The sequence below is a fragment of the Phoenix dactylifera genome, unplaced genomic scaffold, assembly GCF_009389715.1.
Source record: "Phoenix dactylifera cultivar Barhee BC4 unplaced genomic scaffold, palm_55x_up_171113_PBpolish2nd_filt_p 000119F, whole genome shotgun sequence".
In the NCBI taxonomy this organism is placed as follows: domain Eukaryota; kingdom Viridiplantae; phylum Streptophyta; class Magnoliopsida; order Arecales; family Arecaceae; genus Phoenix; species Phoenix dactylifera.
In genome coordinates, this window is record NW_024067687.1 from 361,298 (window position 1) to 383,278 (window position 21,981).

The following is a 21,981-nucleotide window of genomic DNA, read 5'->3' on the forward strand; positions in this document are numbered from 1 at the left end:
TCCAATCAATTTTAAAAATCTCTCTTAGTGCCTAATATTTAAAAATTATATTCTCATCAAAATTTTATCATGATTATTCTAAAAAAAATCTAAATTCCAATAGCCTCATAAGGCTGACCAAGCGGAAGTGCCCAATACTCCTGTCGATCTAATTGTAAAATTTATTTAATCATGGTTGAGCTAGGGTGAAAACAGTTTGGTAGAAATCAGAGGTGACCAAATCTAACAGTGTCAGGCAAGGGCCAAGGTGGGAGTGACATGTCATGTGACAACCATAGATCAGGATTCTCTTCACCAAGGTCGATCCAAAATCACTGAGAAGAGTCTCTTATCAGATCTAACAACTCTAGAGAGAGTAGAGAAAAAAAGTCCATGTAGAGAAAGAAAGTTCAGGTAGAGAGAAGTATAGGTGGAGAGAGAAGAAAGAGGAAGAAAGAAGAGGGAAGAGAGAGAAAGAAGAGGGAAGATAGAAAAAGGAGAGCGAGAATGTGAGAACAAAGCTTCTCTCTCTAACTAAGAAAGAGAAGAAGAGGATGGCTGTTGGTGGGGGACTAGGGGTCTGTGGACCCACGACTAGCAAATTGGCCGTCGGCAGTTGGTGGCTACAGGAGACCAACGATGCAAAACCAACCCAAAAATAGAGTTTCAAGCCTTTAAATCATGGAAATTAAGGCATCTCGGTAGCTGAAACTTTAGCCAAGGGCACAAGCCACTGTAGAGAACCAGAGGGAGACCCGGACAACTTATGTCGGCAACAAAAACAACCAGAAAACCAAAGAAGGCTAGTTTACTAAAAATTAGGGAAACAACTTTACTTTTTTTAGCCGAAATCTAGTGATCATCGACCAAAATTAGGGTTCCAAGGACCCCAAAAGAAAGAGTAGATCGAGGGAGGATGGGTCCTTACTTGGCTTCCGGCGGCGATTGGGAGCCATAGCGACGATGTAGATGGCAGCCGTTCAGCGAGGGAGCCAAAGAAAACTCGACGGTGAATTTTAATCGGAGGTTTGTTACTCTCTCCTGTGGCCGATTGTGAAGTTAGCTCTAAATAGTTATCGATTGCAATAGAAATCATAAATCCACCCTAAGGTCGGATTCCATCCGATGAATTTGGAAGGAAGAAGACTCCCATCGGGAGTCCTTTTCCCTCCTTGCACATACGCCAATTTTTTTTTGGGGGGGGCTGAAACTTTTCATCTGGGCTAGTCAAGTGGACTGGGCTAGTTCTATTCTACTAGTTATTACAGGTTCATCTTTTTGACATAAGTTTTCTGAATGAAGAACAGTGGAAATTGGTCTTTCTTTATGTCAAATTGCCATTTAAGTGTCCATGGTAGTCCTTTTTTCGCACAAAACCTCATGAGGCTAAATTCACTGAGAGTACACCTTAGATAGGGTATATAGAACTTCCTTCTGATGGGTATTTTAAAAGTTTTTGATAGTAAGGTTTAAATCATGTGAATCCAGAGGAAAGAGCTTTTCTTCGGGTTTGGATATGTAGGGATATGGAGAGTCTTTGATCGGTGGCCTGGATGGTGATGAAGGAGTTTTTAGGCTTTAAGATTGAGATGACCCGGGTGAGAGGTTTCCCTAGGAGGTGATTTCTTTAGAGAGCTTTTCTCTTTTTGACATTTTCCTGTGGCTTTTGTTGAGCTAGTGACAAATCATTGTTCAGAGGATCATACATTGAATTTTTAAAGAATTTTTATAGGGAAATCTTCTAAATTACTCTCTGCAACTTTCAAGTGATTGTGTTGTATCCTAGAGGTGATTTTCCAGGAACACAGGAGCAAATTTTTATAATGGGCGCAAATATTAAAGATAGTATTGTATACACGCCTCAAGACCCAAACTTCTTCTCGATTCATAGATAGACACATACATGCATGTACAATTTGATACATGCATATACTCATACGTACATGCAGATATACATAGATGCACACACATACATATATGCATAAACACATACATTACTATATAAATATGTACCCACATAAATATATACATAGAGACATACCCACATATACACAAACATAAATACATACATATATATATATATATACAAAAATATATGCATGCATTAATGCATGCTTGCATCATACACACACGTACATGCACACATATACATATATACATACTCAAGTGGATCAAAATCGGTCACCAATCTTATGATTCAAGATCCAAATTATTTAACATGATCTACATTATAATAAATAACTAGAGACCAAATGTCATATATTTTGGTTGTAAGTAGTATCAATTATACTAGTAAAGTACTAAAATAAATAGTATCAATTATACTAGTAAAGTACATAATAGGGCATATAGATAGACTTAAATTCACCGAGTTGTAATGATTGGATAATAATAAGACATGCTATTAAAACCATCAATTTTAACACTTGTATGATGATTGCGTTAGAGGCCATCAAAGTATATGCCTCTGGTCTTTTTATAGTGTAGATTATATTCAATGGTTTAGATCCTAAATTTGGATAGTCAATTGTTGATTTTGAAAGTAGCTGGATGGATTTGCGGATCCACCTAAGCACACAATAGCGTGCATGTGAAAATGCATGTGCATGTTGAAGAAGGGCAATCACTTAATTCTTAAAACTAGCACTTTTAAGACCATAATTCCAAATGCAGAAAAATGAGAAGCTCTCTGTTCCTAGTTCTCCTATAGCTCCGAAATCTAGTACACAAACTATCACAGATTGGACTATGATTCCAAAAGCTAGTTGACATTAGCAATATAAAGCTTTGCTCAGCTATTCATACCGTTTGTGTTTGTATTTCAACCATTTGTTTTCCATGTTCCATTTTCCCCAACAAAAAACCTCTTCTTTCTCTACTTGATCAATCCATCTTTAATTTTTTTAATGCATCGTTTATCTGATTGATTAGCACTTGTTTTCTCTATTGCTCTTTTTTCTTAAATAGATGGATTTCTCCCCCCTTCACATTAGTTCCATTAAAACCTCTAAGTGATGCTTTAAGATATAATCTCCAAAGTGATACTAAAGCCTTGTCTGGATGGAGTGTTAGAAAGATAGCAAGTATTTCAGAGAGCATAATTGTTTTAGTAATTTATGCCAGGTTTTATTTGTTCTTAAAGTCTTATTCATAAATAGAATAGCCTGAGATATTGCATGTCTGGTTTTCTAACATAAGAAATAAAATTAGAGCAACTATTGATTTTGTTTTAAAATGGAAAGCTACCCTAGGCTCATTATAGTATATTCAATATTATAATATTAACCATTTTGCAATTAATATGAAGTATATAATGTAATATCATTATATAATGTAAGATAATATGCTTTAATGAAAATACTATAAAATAATTTTGCTGAATAGAATTTTAATTAATATAAATATAAAATGTGTTAATAATAGAGATGGAATTTGCTACTCTCAAGAGGATTACTCCTTTGGACTCTTAAGTAATTAATGGAACAAACAAATTCAAAATCTACACCATCAATCATAATTTATATCACTAAAAATTATTTTTAAAAACATCATATTTTTTATGCCTCATGGGAACAAAAAAAAAAAATGGACGGTTTCTATTATGCTAGTATATTCACCTAATAGATCATACATATTAAAATATATATATTAAAAATCAAAAATTATCCTAAATCATAGCAAAACGTAGTCTTATATTATTATAATTGTTCATTTCTGTGTCCATATAGTGCATAGATTAGAGACCATCAAAATGTCATGTTTGATTTCTAAATATTCACGGTATAGATCATAGTAAAAGTTGTGAAACTTCAATTTGGATGTGATGTTCCATAAAAAATTTTGGAATCAAGAGAAATAGATGTTCTCTTCCCTCAAGAGGAATAAAGTCCATCTTAGAAGCATATTCTATTTGTATACTAGGAATATTATTATATGCCTATATTTTATTATATGCAAGATACAGTACAAATTTGGTACTTTAAACATATTTTCCTTGTTATTAGGTGCAACAAATACAGAAATATTTCTCGTATGCCACAAATTGTATATAATATATAATATTATAAATTGCATACAATATAATTGACAATAGATATGAAGGGCATGAACTAAACATGTGTTAGAAATTACCAATATGAATAAACATGAGACTATTCAAGGTAAATATGGAATTCCCATGTCAACAAAAGAGTATAAAATGATTTGGGGAGGCATAACCTATTCGGTTCTATGCACAGATAGTGTTTAGCTGCTAGCAAATAGCCCCCTAAGGTTTCTTCAAGCTTTTGGCAATGCTAATTTCAACTCATCAAGGTTTTCTGTTACCTAAGGAACTCGATTGGTAGGGCATTGGCAGAGTTTAGTACCAAGCTAACTTCTCACAGCACATGAGAAAGATGAAAAACCATCCTTTCATCAGATGTCAAGTCTTCAATGGAGTCTTCCTTCCAACTGCAATGACAGAACGGTAAACAAGGTGGGGAGATTCATGACTTGGAAACTATCAACATAAGAGTTGTGGGAAAATAAAATAGCTAGCACCTTTATACATGATGGATCCCAAAGTCAAAGGACTATGGGGACACCAGAAAAGCTCAAAATATGAACCCATATAAGAGCTGCGGGGAAGTATGATAAAAAAATATAGACTCGATCTTCTTATATAGCATAAATCTAGGCATGTAAACAAAGTAAAAAGAAAAGAAAAAGAAAACCAGAACAGTGGACTTGTGAAATGGTCAATTGTGGTCACTCATCATAAAATTCAACTCAATCAATATACATGAACTTTTGGAATCAGAATAGTATAGATACTGGTCGTATATCAGCCTCAATTGTGCAAGAATTTACTAGCCTGGGATGCTAGGGCAATGGACTTCGCATTCGTGCTACTCATCAAATAATCCCTCTCTGCACGTCGTCTGTGTTGTCTTGCATTTTTTGCTCTCTTGGGAGTCAATCTTGCATCCCTCTCTAGATATGCAAGCCTGAACCTCTCTGCCATGGGTAGTTCAGGGGTGTCATCTAGAGAAGGGGGATCAATGGACCTCCTGGCAGCACCTGAAACAGCCCACGTTTTGGGATCAATGTCCTCAACTATAGAATGATCAAGAGCTACACTGGCTGATGCTTCAGCTGGAACTTGTAGCCCACGGAAGCCAATGGGTGATGGAACTGGGTTAATGATGATTCGAGGGCATTCAGTGGCCAAGCTCATTTTTGAATCCTCATCTATCTTAGGCTACAAAAAACAGTAGGGATGGAGTCAAATACACAAGGTGGTAATAAAAGAAGCATATCTTTGTTCATAATAAGATTAGCATAATAGTACTGTAAATCCATCTTCATCGGTATTATCTTGGTTAAGATTCAAAGTGAAAGGACCCTTCTAGACAATCTGATTTGGTGGGTCAAAATACTTAAAGGAACATTTCAGAGGTCATCATATTTTACCAAGGTGATAAAAACATAGATAAAAACAAGATTCAAAAGACATTAACCAAGTTGACATTAGGAAGCCTGATAAAAACATAGATTCAAGTTGACAGGGGGAAGAAGGATAACCAAGGTGCTATTGATTACACAGTATATGAAAATGCAGGAGAATTAATCCAAAGTTCTGAACTGTTTTCGGGACAAGGCATATTAATTATGGTTACAGTTAACAATTCCATTAATATGTCGTAAGTATATGATGCAATATGGAGATTGTTCAATAAATGCACTTATCAGCCATTGGAAACCATAACAAGACACAAAAAATTGAAATGCAATAGGATTTTCTTTCAATTCCAAAAAAAACTAAGTTAATGCTTTGAATATGATAATAAATTGTTAATTGTTACTATCATTAGCAGACCTAAACCTATCAGCTGATGCTTGCATCTTCGCATTATGGTAATTATATATCAGAGAATGGACTTCCAATACATTGCAAATAGTGAAATTTTCTATTGCTTTAAAGCACAAGATATTTAAAACCTAATGGAACTATTATACCTATCACTCCTATGCCCCAATTAAAGTCATTAGAAGAAACTGTTTCCAAGAGAAGAAGAAATTAGCAATGAAAAAAGCATCACAGCTGCTTGTTAAAAATGACTGCATACTTGCTACTTAAAAAGAAATGACAACATACCCATACAAGCCAACGCAATGATTGTGCACCACTGCAAATGTCCATGCTATCTAATTCTTCCCATGAATCTTCTTCAACATCATTTAACTTGGGTTTCAAGAGACTCAAGCATCTACGAGCCATAAAATCACTCCTTGGGCTTCCTCTGCAATCACCGCATTTAATCTTTGTTCATATCCTGTTTAAATAATTTTAATACATAATCAAAATCAATGCTGCCACAATCCATAAAGCAGCATATCATAGGGGACTTAAAAAAATTGTTGACCCAATGGATCTGATGAGTACAAAACATTTGAGTATGATACTAATGATTTTGTAGAGTAGAAAATTTGTTTTTTAGGGAGCTCGGTGAGTTTGAAAGGTTAGAGAAGCATGAAAAAATCTAGAAGAACAAATCTTAAAGTTAGAGAAGTATTTGAAGTGTTTCGGAAGCTTTTGTAGTAGAAGAGTCGACCCTAGAACCCCAGGAGTTAACCCCAGAAAGCCAAAAGTCAAAAAAAGAAGACGGTCATTTTCAGATACTTCAAGAGCCGATCCCAAGACTTTAGAAGCCGACCCCAAGTTTTCAGGAGCCGATCCAAAAATTTCAGGAGCCAACCCCAGGATCTCAGGAGCCTAGGCATCATCTTTTATCTTTGATTTGTTCTTTTAATAATAAGCTATGCTTATTTTTAGTTCTTTTTTGTTTCTCACATCTATTTCTGCTTTTCTTACTTTTTATTCTTATTGTTTTTCTCTTTTCTTTGTTTCAGTTGCTCTTCTCATAGATCTTCTTTGTATCATTAAAAGAAAACCAGATTTTCCCTAGAAACCCAGCAAACACTTGATTTTGGTTATCCAATCACATAAACCCTTAACAACTAAACCCTAAGTTAGATCATAGCCTTACATTATCTATTCATCTAAGAACAATATTTTCCAGCTCACTTTTAACTGAAAACACCAGAACTTTAGGTTTGAGCCCTACCCTAAACCCATTTGTTTTCCTTTATTCCAATAGGCTTTCCTTTGTCACAGCTAGCATGGGTCCTCCAAGACTTACCTTCATCTAAATCCTACTAGTACCAAAGTGCGAAATCAAGCCCTCCATTGTTATGTAGTATAATCTAGAAATTTGCCCATTTTCTCATATATCTTCTCCCACCGTATTTAAATCATGGTCATAGATGGTTAAACCAAAGTTCACACCCAAGACTTAGTCATGACTTCCACCATCTAACGCCCTATGTTGCCCAAGGTGACAATCCAAGAGGGGGGGTGAATTGGGTTTTTCTAAATTTTTGGTGCTTTAAATGTTTTCTTAGTTAAGTGCAGTGGATGCTTTCTTAAATTACTTGAATGAATTAAACTAGAGTAAAGATGAAAGATAATGCAAGAATAAGCATAAGAACAAGCACAACACAAACACAACGATATATAGTGGTTCGGTGCACCCCAAGGCACCTACGTCCACTCCCCAAGCGTCCCCTTGAGAATTTTACTATAACCCCTCGGATTACAGTAGGATTGTTTTTCGGGCTCACAATCCAAAACCTTTACAATTGATTTTCCGGGATCACCAACAACCTAACTGTTGGTTTTACGGGCTTACCAACAACCTACGTTGGTTTTACGGGCTTACCAACAACTTACGTTGGTTTTACTGGCTTACCAACAAACCTTACAATAAGAATAAAGAACAAGGATCTAAAGCTCCTAAATGAGCAAATAAAACAATTATGAGCTACAAAGAAGAGTTTAGAATATAGTTATCGCTTTAATAAGGCTCTTCTCTTCTTTGTCAAGATTGCTTCACTCTTCAAGGGTTGGTGGAGCTCTTAATATCTCTTGGAATCTGCTCAACCACTTTCTTTTGGCTCTTTGAATGAAGCAATTGAATGAAGCTTGCCTTGCTAGGATTTTCTCTTGAATGCACTTGATGATTTTTAAAAGGTTGCTTCCTTTGATGAATACTCCCTCTTAAATACTTCTCCAATCTCCAAATAGACCTTCCTGACCATTGGATTGAAGAAACTAGCCGTTTATAGCCGTTGAGAGTCCAAAAAGCACTTCTGCACAACTAGCCGTTATGCTGTCAGTCGTGCTCGGGTCGACCCAACCTTTCCTAGGGTCGACTCAAACCACTGTTCATCAGACTTGGGGTCGACTCAACTTTCACTAGGGTCGACCCAACTTTCACTGGGGTCGACTCATGCTACATTGGGGTCGGTCCTCTCAGGAAACACAGAATCTTACATTTCAGCCGTTTTTCACTGGGGTCGACTCAACTCTTTTGGGTCGACTCAAGGTTCAGTGGGGTCGACTCAAGTTCCATTGGGGTCGATCCTCTCAGGAAACACAGAACCTTATGTTTCAGCCGTTTTTCACTGGGGTCGACTCAACTCTTTTTGGGTCGACTCAAGGTTCAGTGGGGTCGACTCAAGTTCCATTGGGGTCGACCCTCTCAGGGATTCCAGAGACCCAGTTTTGGAATGACACAGCCTTGGGGTCGACTCATGTTCAGTTGGGGTCGACTCAAGGTGGGGTCGACTCAAGTTACATTGGGGTCGACCCTCTCAGAGATTCCAGAGACTTGTTTTCTTGAGGCTTGAAGATGGGGTTGACTCAAGCAAGCTTGGGGTCGACTCAACTACTGTTCATCCGTGCCATTTTTGCAGAAGTATGCCTGATGGTTCCATGATGTGCCGGGGTCGACTCCATCAATCTTGGGGTCGACTCATTCCACACTTTGCTGCAACTTAAGGTTAGATTCATCCGTATAATTAATGAAATATACTTCAAACAATTTTGAATGTATGCCATGGTATTGCTACATACTCTTAACAATGAAAAATACTATTGTCCCCTTAAGAGTACGTTTCACTTGAAACTTTGCCGAATTAGAATTTAGAATTCACTATCTCTTTTCTATCGCTAATTTTATCTCATTATTAATCATTAAAATACATCTTGATCTCATTCTTTTAATGTACCGAGAGTGTCGAACTCAGTAATGATGTATCAAATTAACTTGTAGTATTTACTTAGATATTCCCTCAATGGTTGTGTTAATCATCAAAATAACACTATCATCCTCAATCTCCCCCTTTTTGATGATTACAAAATATTGAGTATGAGCATATTGATACTTATCTTAAAATTAGTTTTAGAAGAGCTCAAGTTGCTGAATTTCAGCTTTTCAAATTTGAGAGTGAAGTCTTCCCCTTTTTCATCCAAAATTGTCAATTTAAACTTTTGATTTTCTCCCATTTTCTTTTATATTTGGTTAAAGATGAAACTTCAAAAATTTGAGATAAAGCAAGAGTTTCAAGTTATGTATCGAGGTATAAGAGGTATGTGCCAAATTCTGATTTTCTCTTTATCAAATGTCTTCCCCTTAAGTGTATAATATATGTCTCTCCCTTAAGTATGCAATATATACCTTTTATATTTTCTCCCCTATTATATTTTCTCCCCTCTACTGTTTTTCTTATAGAATTTGCTTCTAGTTTCTCCCTTATATTTTCTCCCCCTTTTTGTTATCATCAAAAAGAATGAATAACAATGAAATGGATAGCATTGTAATGACAATCACAAAGATCATAACTCAAGAGAAACATTGTCTATGCCAAAAGCACTATGTTTTAGAGAAGAAATATAAACTACCACAAAGAGCAAATATAAGTCAAAACAAATACAAAGTCTGGGAGATACTTTAAGAACATACTTCATGATAATGCTTTAGAGTTAATCAGCTTTAACATAATCAACATATTTCAATCTAAGCTGATTGATATTCAATTCAAAACATAAAGCATTATGAGCAAATATTTCTTTTTCTTTTTGACAATATCAAAAAGATTGCAAAATAATAAAATATTAAGCACAAGACAATATTTCATTCATTGCATGCCAAATTATTGCAAGAATATGAATTAACTCAAGGCAATACTGTCAGGACAAGATAATAAGTATAGATCAGAGCTAATTAAGATAGTTTTAAAATTATGATTGGATCACATCAAAATCAAGGATAAAAAGTTTGGCTTTAAAAATGAGACATTTAAGATGTGAGCCAAAAGAGATCTCTAAATGTAGATTCCAAAGATAGTTTTCAAATCAAGTGTAGATGGAATCTTTTTCAAGTTATTTCAAGGAGTATCAAGAATAATATTCAAAAAAGGCACGAATGAAAATTCAACACCTCTTTTTTTTTAATATATTAAGTATATAGCAAGATGAGAGCAATCTAATTAATTTTCAAAGTATAGTATAAGAGCAGATAAAGATCAAAACTTATATACTCGAAAAACATAAGATTATGTTGAATCCTTAATTCTTAATGACTTCAAAGTTCTTTCATGATATAAAAGTATTGGGGCATAGATACCAAAACATGAATTTATGCAATATAGGATACATAAAATTCAAGGCTTTGAAAGTTCTTTTAGAGCTCTTTTAAAGACTTTATTTTACTCCTTTAAAGATCATAGCATCAAAATCAATTAAAATGAATTGGTTCAGGATTGAAACACTAAAGTGCAACCCAATAAGAACTCATAAGTATATTCGAAGATAAATTTTCGATGCTAAGATAGATGGAATTCTTTTCAATTAATTTTCAGAAACAAATGATTTACCGATGAATATAGATGAAAATTCAACTTTCAAAAGATATTCAATGAAGCACAAAGTTTAATACCACTTTACATTTAGTATTCTTTTTCTCATCTTTAGTTGTGAATTTACACGATTAAGTTCTATATGATCTCTCCCTCTGAAATTTTCTCTCCCCCTTAATTAATCATTCCATTTGAGAGTTTAGAGTTTGAAGATAATTTTCAATAAAGAGATTGAGTATTTAAAGCTCCCCCTCAAAAGATGCATTTTCTTTCAAACCTTTTTTTTTAATAATATCAAGAATATAGAGTGATCCAGAATTTTTCAAAATTTATAGCAATCACTCTTTTTAATATTTCAAGAATAAATTATATTACCTCTTATTTTTTTTGAATATGTATGGAAATATTAATCAGAAAATAATTCTTTTGAAGCTCAAATTTCTTTCAAAAGTAATTACATTTTCTTTCCTATAAGAATTATTGAAGTGAGTTGAAATATTTTAAGCTTTAGGATCATTAACTCTCTTCTTAAAAATAGCTTTTCTTTTTAATGATAGAAGCATTTAATTATGCAGAAGTGTATATTCAAAATATTAATTTCTTAGTCATAATTTTTCAGCAATGTATATATGAAGCATGATAAATCTTTTTAATATCAAAATAACATCATATGTTTAGAAACATTTGTTCGCAATCAAGATCATTGAAAAACACATCATTTAGACCAATTTCAGTACACTTATAAGAAAAAAAATGATATGTTTCAGATGCGTATCGGAGCAAACAACCAAGATATCAAAATTAATTCTATTTTTCTTAAGCTGTAGTTTTTATCTAAGAATCATAGTAAATTATTCTCCAGCATGATGCAATCTTTGAAGCATATAATGAAAATTACAAAAATGTAAAGATATAAGCATTTTATATGGAGTTTAAACTTTTATACTAGGTCATATTCTGAATTTCATAAGAATTTTCAAGGAGGCTTTCAAAATTCATAATTTGAGATATGTATCTTCTACATTGTAACTCATCTTAAGTCATTAACACTGAAAATACATATTTCAAGCACATCAGAGCACATTCAGAATCTTTATTTTTAATATTGAGTTTTGGTACAAATTGGAGAACATTTAACATGTATCAGAACATTATGTGCCAATGTTAGGCAAGATGAAAGATAAATCAGAATTAATTCATTCTGCCTAATTTGCAATTCAGATTGTTCTTTTGTTTTATTTTTTTTTAGCAGATATTTACTAAAATAAAATGATGTTGTTGTTGGTAGAAACATGTTTTAATTAAATTATCTAGGCATATAGCATTACAAATTGTATTTGAATAAGATCCTCAATTTATCTGAATATTGAAAACTCACAATTCAAAACACCATGCCACATGCAAAACATAGTATGCATACATTAAAGTATTAAGAACAAGTATGTCAAGGATCAAAATCAATTCTTTTCAAATAAAATTTTCTTATTTAAATACAATTTAGCACTGATTTTATCCTTACGGTGTGTTTTCAAGTGATTAAAACTTCATTTGGTTTTTCATAACCTTCTTATACATTTTCATTTATTTGTCATTCATTCCCCAAATTTTTTTTTAATTTCTTTCTTTAACTACTCAATGAACATTTTGATTATCTTCATTCATTTTTCGGTTTTACTTTTTTATGCTCTATATTCTATTTGCTCCCTATCCGGTGAAGTTGGAAAGGGCACGAGGTACTACCACTAGCCTCCCTCTTGTGTCGTCCTTAATATACCCTACACCGAATAGTTGGGTCAAATAGTGTCGGGTACTACCACTAGCCTCCCCATTGGCACCATCCCTATGATGAGCAATATAGAAAGATAAATCGTTCTCTTCAACAACAAGATATTCACTCCAAACTCTTCCTGTTTAAATATAGTTTATTACAGATTTTATCCCTTCCAAAGGAATGCTCACATAATTCTTACAAATGTGCTGAATATATTATGCTTATTTTTCTTTTACTTAAGATTGGAGTACTTAGTTTTATTATCTTAACAGATTTTTATGAGTCTTTTGATATCAATTAAATGTGATTCATTAGAATTAGTTTAATATCTTTGCATATAAGCACAAAATGAGTATACAATTTGGCCTACAAGCTGTATGATATAGTAATACAGCTTCAAACAATAAAATTACATTGCTCATCATTTTTAAACTCTACAATATGGGGTCATAGATATACCTTTCTTCATGCCAAACTTCTGTAAGAATATTCTTATGAACTTACTTTGGCCAATGAAGATCCCCTTTCTTATTTGTCTTAATTTGGAGTTCGAGAGGAAAGGTTAGTTCATCCATTTTACTCATTTCGAACTCACCCTGCATGAGCTTAGTAAAAGCTTTACATAAAGCTTCATTAGTAGCACCACAAATAATGTCATCAATATATAATTGAGCAATTATGATATCAGAAATTTTTTTTTGATACATAGTTTTATCACTATTACTTTCTATCAAAAAGTTACTTAATCTTTCATATCATGCTCTTAGTGCTTGTTTTAAATCAAATAGTGTTTTATCATGTTTGTAATAAATATTTTTCAAATATAGATGGTTATTTTTACATAAAAATTTTAATGATATAACCACACAGAAGTTCATTCTACACATTCATTTGACAAAATATAAGTCTCATAAAACAAACAAATGAAAATGGTTATCTTTGACTTCTAATCATGCAGAGATTTCATCAAGATCTATTTCATCTTTTCTGATTAATTCTTTTAGTAATCACCAATTCTTCTTAATTAAGTGTTTTTCTGAAAAACTCAATTTTGTTCCAAATATAAAAAGTTTTTATATTCTTCAATAAGATTTCAAATTTTATCCCTTTCAAAATGATTTAGTTTAACTTAACCAATTATCATCTTGTTCATTCTTCTTAATGTCTTTTAAATAGAAGCAAAATGACAAACAATATTCTCAATAAAAGATCTAGTTTTAATAAGAATAATATGAATTGATATTTCTACAACTAGTATCTTTTCATTGAATATTCTATATGCATTGCTTAAAGAGTAATATCCAAAGAAACACTTGTTTTATCAGATTTGGCATATATTTCATTCTTGAGAACATAACATGTATAACTGAAAAACATGAAGGTATGCACCATTTGATTTTATGTTTTTGATGAGTTCACATGGGGTTTTCTTCAAAAATAGATTTAATAGAAACCTTATAATATGACAAGCTGTGATGATAACATTAATCAACTGCTATCACAAAGCATTGTCTTTACACAACAAAGGTTCTATTTTTATATTTTTATAACCCCTATATGCAATAGTATTCTTGGTGCAAAAACAATTGTATTCAATACCGTTTTCTGTGCAAACCTTATTAACAAATTGGTTTTCAAAACTGTGCCATGATACTTTCACAGTTTGCAAACCTTTTTCATTCGAAACCTTTTGTAAGTTTGTGCTAATGCAGAAAATATTTCAATTTAAGTGCCAAGAACAAAACCAATGTTAGCTTTGAGAAATTATCCACAATTACAAAATCAGAAAGCTTATCTCCTAGGTTCACAATCCTAGAGATCCAAATAAGTTCTTATGGAGAATTTTCAAAGGCTAAAAGGTGAAAACAATGTTTTCAGATTTAGAAATGATTCTAGTTTGTTTTTCTAGATGACATACATAGCAAACTTTGACCTTGCAAAAATTAATCTAAGTGAACCAATGACAAGATCTTTTGAGATTAAGTCCATACTAGTATGAGTTGATTTTATATGCCAAAACTAGTCTCTTTAATCTTGGTATTCTTAATGCATATATTTTAAAAATATACCAAGTAGACATTCTTATGTTTATGATCAATAGAAGATAATGCCATGGATAAGAACTCTCAATCAAGCATATAGAGAATTCAAAGAGTTATTCTAAGAGTATTGATTGAGCAAATTATCCATCAATTACTGAAGCATAATATAGGAAGATGGAGTGATTTGGATATATTTTCTTTTCATACCAAAAGTATCACTTATATCACAAAAATGATTAATACTAGCTACAATTTAAATATGAGAGGATGCAAGGATTACTAATTTCATTATTTCTTCCATTTTAGTCACTCTTCTTAATTACATTTTAAGTTCCATTCTTTAACACGTGTCTAGAGAACCCGTTGTCCAGATATTGGAATCTTGGGTAGCTAGACACATTTGCTAAAAATGATCAGGTTTTCAACTTAGAAACCCAAGCTCTTTTGGGTCCTTGCAGATTAGCTATAATTGTTTCTTTTGGAACCCATATTCTCTTAATAGCCATTTTGTTTATTAGTTTGCAGGTTTTAGGATTACAAGGAATGTATTTCTACATACTCTTATTAAATTTAACAAACATAGATTTAACATAAGTAGATGATGGATTTTTAATTTTCTGTTTTTGTTCATTAGGTTCATCAGATAAATTAGAATCTGTTTTAGGATAGATAGTGGAGTATTTAACACATATGTCATTAAGAAATTTTTGTGTGTACCAAGATTGATATCCTAATCCAGCCTTTTCAAATTCAGCTCTTTGATTATTTATCATTAAGTTCAGCTTTTCAGAGCTGATAGTAAATTTTTCAACTATAGGCTTAAATTTGTTAACTTCTTTAGTTAACCTTTCATTGTCTTCTGAAAGCAATTTATTATTTTTCTGAATTATATCATAGCTTTCAGCAAGAGAGATTTTTCTGATTTAGCTTTTTATTCTTTAAACTAAGCTTCTTATGTTCTAAGTATAGATCAGAAAAAGCATCATGAAGTTCATCAAATGTAAAATCAGATTGAGTTTCAGCATGTACTTCATCTTGGAATGAGAAATCACTTTGTGTTCCAATACATACCTTATCTTCATGTGCCATAAAGCATAGATTTTTAATTTCAGTTTGCTGTTCTTCTTCTTCAGAGCTAGTTTCAGATTCACTAAAAATGTTAGTGCATTCATATTTACCTTCAAGCATATTCCAGATTTTCTTAGCAGTTATGCAAAAAGATATGCTATTAAGTTCACTATCATCTAATGCACAATATAGAATATTCATGGCTTTTGCATTTTGCTGAGCCATTTTCTTATCATGATTAGTGTTTGTGTGTAGCCCGTTGACTATGATACTCCATAAATCATAGTCATATGCTTGAATGAAAATGCGCATACGTACTTTCCAATGTGTGTAGTTTATACCATTAAATAACGGAGGTCGATCAATTAATTATCCATCTCCTAGGGAACTATCTATTTGAGTTATCATGATCTTTGGCTCTTTGACGGTTAGGTCAAAATCAAAAAAGGCAAGAAATTATAAAGCACCTGCTCTGATACCACTTGTTGCCCAAGGTGACAATCCAAAAGGGAGGGTGAATTGGGTTTTTCTAAATTTTTGGTGTTTTAAATGTTTTCTTAGTTAAGTGCGGTGGATGCTTTCTTAAATTACTTGAATGAATTAAACTAGAGTAAAGATGAAAGATAATGCAAGAATAAGCATAAGAACAAGCACAACACAAACACAACGATATATAGTGGTTCGGTGCACCCCAAGGCACCTACGTCCACTCCCCAAGCGTCCCCTTGAGAATTTTACTATAACCCCTCGGATTACAGTAGGATTGTTTTTCGGGCTCACAATCCAAAACCTTTACAATTGATTTTCCGGGATCACCAACAACCTAACTGTTGGTTTTACGGGCTTACCAACAGCCTACGTTGGTTTTACGGGCTTACCAACAGCCTACGTTGGTTTTACGGGCTTACCAACAAACCTTACAATAAGAATAAAGAACAAGGATCTAAAGCTCCTAAATGAGTAAATAAAACAATTATGAGCTACAAAGAAGAGTTTAGAATATAGTTATCGCTTTAATAAGGCTCTTCTCTTCTTTGTCAAGATTGCTTCACTCTTCAAGGGTTGGTGGAGCTCTTAATATCTCTTGGAATCTGCTCAACCACTTTCTTTTGGCTCTTTGAATGAAGCAATTGAATGAAGCTTGCCTTGCTAGGATTTTCTCTTGAATGCACTTGATGATTTTCAAAAGGTTGCTTCCTTTGATGAATACTCCCTCTTAAATACTTCTCCAACCTCCAAATAGACATTCCTGACCGTTGGATTGAAGAAACTAGCCGTTTATAGCCGTTGGGAGTCCAAAAAGCACTTCTGCACAACTAGCCGTTATGCTGTCAGTCGTGCTCGGGTCGACCCAACCTTTCCTGGGGTCGACTCAAACCACTGTTCATCAGACTTGGGGTCGACTCAACTTTCACTGGGATCGACTCATGCTACATTGGGGTCGGCCCTCTCAGGAAACACAGAACCTTACATTTCCGCCGTTTTTCAATGAGATCGACTCAACTCTTTTTGGGTCGACTCAAGGTTCAGTGGGGTCGACTCAAGTTCCATTGGGGTCGACCCTCTCAGGAAATACAGAACCTTATATTTCAGCTGTTTTTCACTGGGGTCGACTCAACTCTTTTTGGGTCGACTCAAGTTCCATTGAGGTCGACCCTCTCAGGGATTCCAGAGACCCAGTTTTGGAATGACAGCCTTGGGGTCGACTCATGTTCAGTTGGGGTCGACTCAAGGTGGGGTCGACTCAAGTTACATTGGGGTCGACCCACTCAGAGATTCCAGAGACTTGTTTTCTTGAGGCTTGAAGATGGGGTCGACTCAAGCAAGCTTGGGGTCGACTCAACTACTGTTCATCCGTGCCATTTTTGCAGAAGTGTGCCTGATGGTTCCATGATGTGCCGGGGTCGACTCCATCAATCTTGGGGTCGACTCATTCCACACTTTACTGCAACTTAAGGTTAGATTCATCCGTATAATCAATGAAATATACTTCAAGCAATTTTGAATGTATGCCATGGTATTGCTACATACTCTTAACAATGAAAAATACTATTGTCCCCTTAAGAGTACGTTTCACTTGAAATTTTGCCGAATTAGAATTTAGAATTCACTATCTCTTTTCTATCGTTAATTTTATCTCATTATTAATCATTGAAATACATCTTGATCTCATTCTTTTAATGTACCGAGAGTGTCGAACTCAGTAATGATTTATCAAATTAACTTGTAGTATTTAATTAGATATTCCCTCAATGGTTGTGTTAATCATCAAAATAACACTATCATCCTCACCCTAGCTCACTAGTGGTTTTATAAGGTTAAGCACATACTGCTGGTCACAACACCTGGACACTTTTCTCCCTCTTGACCTCTCCTATAACAAGTCATGTATTGCCTCATATTATTCAACACATTTTTCCACCCAACAATCAGCCAGTTTTCCCTAGCATAACCTCTCTTATAGCTAGTTCATGCGTGGCCTTGCATCATTCAGCACGCTTGGCCCAAACATTCAGAAAATTTGTGTCTCAACTCACCTCTTTCTTACATGTGCTAAAACATGACTTTACATGGTTCATTTTGCCACATGGGACAGCCATTTTTTCCACATTTAACCTTCCCACCAAAGCCCACATGCAGCCGTGCACTACACTTCGCATCCAAATTCTGTCACAATTTTACTCATATATCCCACTAAAGCACACATGGCACAAATAGTTTTCGCACATCATGTCATAAGACAGCCAATTTTACACTTCCAACCCTCATCAATTTTTATCCTTCATTAACAGCTTATCCCACATATTTCATAAACAAAGGACTAAACAGTAATGAGAATAGCAAGGCCAAATATGTCCAATTCAGAAAAAATCCTTTGCTAATCCTCAAACAACATGCAGACAGTTTTGTCTTATCCTTGGCATTCAAATAGCACAATATTAAAACTAATCATTACAGATATAGAAGCACTTATTCCAAATAGAAATTAAGCATCATACCGCTTTGTCCCTAGTATTAATTGTACCTGCCTGGATAAAAACTACTTATCCCTACAAATCCATCACCTTTACAAACTAATCCTAAAAGAAGATTATATAACCTAACAAAAGGACTAAACTAAGCCCATACACTTAGAAGTGAGGGTTAAATAGTGTGTATCAATAAACCTACTTTTGTAGTGCTTTTTGAAAAGGACGTTGGTTGGCCCTACTTCACACTCCATCTTTATGCTTTGAGGTGCCTTCAAGGTGCACTCAATCCACTACACAATTCCTGAAACAATAAGAATAATAGCTTTCCAACTTGGAAAGTGTTTGAGAACAACTATTACACTTAATTCTTAAAGCATCATGCGAATGTGGATAGTAGTGCTTTATTCCAAGATAATAACGTGGCCAAAATGGTGATTGTCCTTGCCCACAATACTACAACCAAGGTCTGCTGAACCGACCTGTACCGGTCGGTTCAGCCCGTACCGGACCGGTACCGAGCCGCACCGGTCCGGTACAGGGGTATAAAACGGTTCCGACCCAATATGGGTCGGAACCGTTTGGTTTGAGCCTCGTACCGGTGCGAACCGGCTCGGTTCGCACCGGTACATGTGTGAACCGGTGCGAACCGCTCGGTTCGCACCGGTAGGAGCTCGAGCCGGTTCGCACCGGTTTGCTTCTGAAAAATAGTGCCAGCGCTGTGGCACTTTGAAAATGCCACAGCGCTGGCCAGAGGCTGGCACTTTCAAAAGTGCCGCACTGGGGCACTTTTCAAAGTGCCACTCAACCCGATTTTAGATATTCGAGAGTGCTTTAAATGTATGTAATTGATTGTATCTTAATTTGAAAATATTTTATGTTCTTCATCTCATTATTTGAATCATTTGGAAGTAATAAGTTGCATCATCTACTTTTAACCTTAAACCTAAACATAAAAACATCAAAAAAATATCCAAAAGTGAAAGAACTCCAAAAAAAAAAAACGACGATGGGGTCGAAACCAGGCCGAATGTGCCCCATCGGTACGGTATCGGTTCGGCTCGGTTCGGCACCGGTACCGTACCGTTACCGGAGCCGACCGGTACGTCGGTACCATCGGTACCGCGAACCTTGACTACAACTCTATTTAAAAGAGGAGCTTCATAAATAGATGATAGTAATCCAATAGCCTTATCCGATAGCATTTAAAACCCATGTAAATTAAATAGCAAAATATTCCTTAAGCACACTTTGAATTCTTGGGTCGCAACCCTTTTGTGTTCATCTCACTTTTTCAGAATGAGCATAAATATTAGAAAAGAAACATGGGTGCATCAATCCCTAATTTATGAGATCATCAAAATCACCAAATTTCAATTGGTTATTGTAAAATTAATCAGAAGCTGAAGTCTTCAAATTACACCTAAGTGTTTCTAATAACACGAGATGTGTGGGTTTCAATCAAAAAAAAATTAGGAAAAAATTTTCACTGCACTACTCCATTCCCCACTCCTATCATGTGTGGGATTGGCAGGGCAGTACATGGGGCCCCACCTGTCACCCACATGAACCATGTACCACACCAGTCCCCAAATGCCATGGGGGACTGGTTCTCTCAGCAGGGAGTGAATGGTGCTAGGAAGCAGCACTGACTAGAACCATCTATAGAATTAGTTCAAGTCTTGCATATGAGACCTGAACTGACGCTGAGTTTTTGTTTTGGAAATTGACCATTCCAGTGCTAGTAAACCCAAATGATTAAATATCAATCAATACAGATTTTAAAATATGTTCAGAGGGATGCAAAGTACTAAGAATACTGATATCAAACACAAACAAATAGATTATAATTTTACAGTTGATATCAGATGCATAAAATTAGAGGCGCCACAAATCTATATGGACTTGGAAGGCAATTCTGAAGTGGCTATATCATTGATCTGGGCAATCTCAGCGTGATATCATTGTGCCTTAAAAAAATGAGCACTATAATACTTAAAGCTGATCTCTGATTGCATGACCTGCAAACTGAATAACCTACAAAATGAGCTTAGCTTCCGCCAACTTGTCTTCCAGGTCTAGTTGAAGACCTCTCTTTCCCAAGCTGATCAGACCAGGAACACAACTAAAAAGGTCATCAAATGTTCTAAACCTTCATCAGATCAGATCAATACTCAATACATAAAGCCGACTCTCTTTTAGTTGCATAAAGCTTGTAGACTAAGATTACTTTAAGGTATGTGTTCCTCTCCTAAACAAAACATAAAATTAAAGATACTGTTTACATATGAATCATGAGGACATAAGATAGAAGATGTGAAATAAATGTGTGACATCAGAATCATAATTATTGCCACAGTACAACTGTTATACATTATGGAGTTGTAACTTGCTTGAAGCTATTGCAGATTTTAGATTGCAAATGCACAGACAGAATGAGTAACAGCCAAGCTGTGGAAAAGCAGCAACTTAAACGACTACGATAAGCATGAACTAAAAAGAATTTAACATATGACTAAAGTTCCTCATATTTATGATGGTCAGGCTGTTAATAGTTTGGAGTTGGGCTTCGCAAATCCAAATTTTTGATAAGGCCAACCAGCAGCCCAACCCAATTAAATAAAACATGGCATCCTGGCCCATGACATCCCAATGATATCACCAGAAAGCTTACCGCCTCCAAATTTGATCACAAGTCTAAAAGCATGAAGCTCAAAAAGTGAATGGTCTGATGCAATTGCTGAGTACATGGTTATTCATATTCAAAGTTTAATATTGTACTTGTGGCAGCCACATCTTGACAATTCCATAAAAGTCCAGTAAGAAAATTATTAGCCACCATGCAACAGCAAATATTGTATGTAAACAATGCATACCCGCATCTTAGTATTTCCAAGGACTGGCAATGACAAATGAGCTCCGAGACACCCGCAGCAGTAATCTTATCGCACCGGCTGCACATGAAATCAGGCATTATACAACAAACTTTAACGAAACACCAAAAAGATTATGCTTGAAGCAGATGAAACTCAAGATAATATGACAGGAGAACAAGAAAAGAGCTCAGAATGGTAATTAATATAATTTAAATATAGTAAGCACGATAAAAAGGACCTGTATGATTTCTTCCAGGATAAAAATCTCTATTTATAGATTAAGAAGCTTAGCTTTCTGTTTGTTGCAAGTGCTAAAGAGAGTCGGGCAAGAACCAGATCTCCATAACAACCATTATCGTACAGAAAACTCCATAAGTAGCCTGATATCCATATTCAACTTAACTGATTCGTAACTATCATTGGAAGATTTCCTCAGCATAAATTTCATGAATCCTTTATCCATTGACTCATTATTACTCGATCATCACCATGCAGGTTGGGTGTAGAAAACAATGCCTAATTTTCCATAGCAA

General features: G+C 34.7%; 1 protein-coding gene across 1 annotated transcript in view; it reads right to left on the reverse strand.

The window, feature by feature from the left end:
* Positions 1–4,609: 4,609 nt before the first annotated feature.
* LOC103724163 overlaps positions 4,610–21,981 on the reverse strand; it is a 56,391-nt gene continuing 39,019 nt past the window's right edge. The window contains exons 4-6 of the mRNA XM_039116670.1: positions 21,449–21,526; positions 6,119–6,263; positions 4,610–5,221 (exon numbers count right to left, since the gene is read on the reverse strand). Coding sequence (XP_038972598.1) covers positions 4,811–5,221; positions 6,119–6,263; positions 21,449–21,526 — 634 coding nt within the window. The 3' untranslated portion in view covers positions 4,610–4,810. The remainder of the gene's footprint in view (positions 5,222–6,118; positions 6,264–21,448; positions 21,527–21,981) is intronic.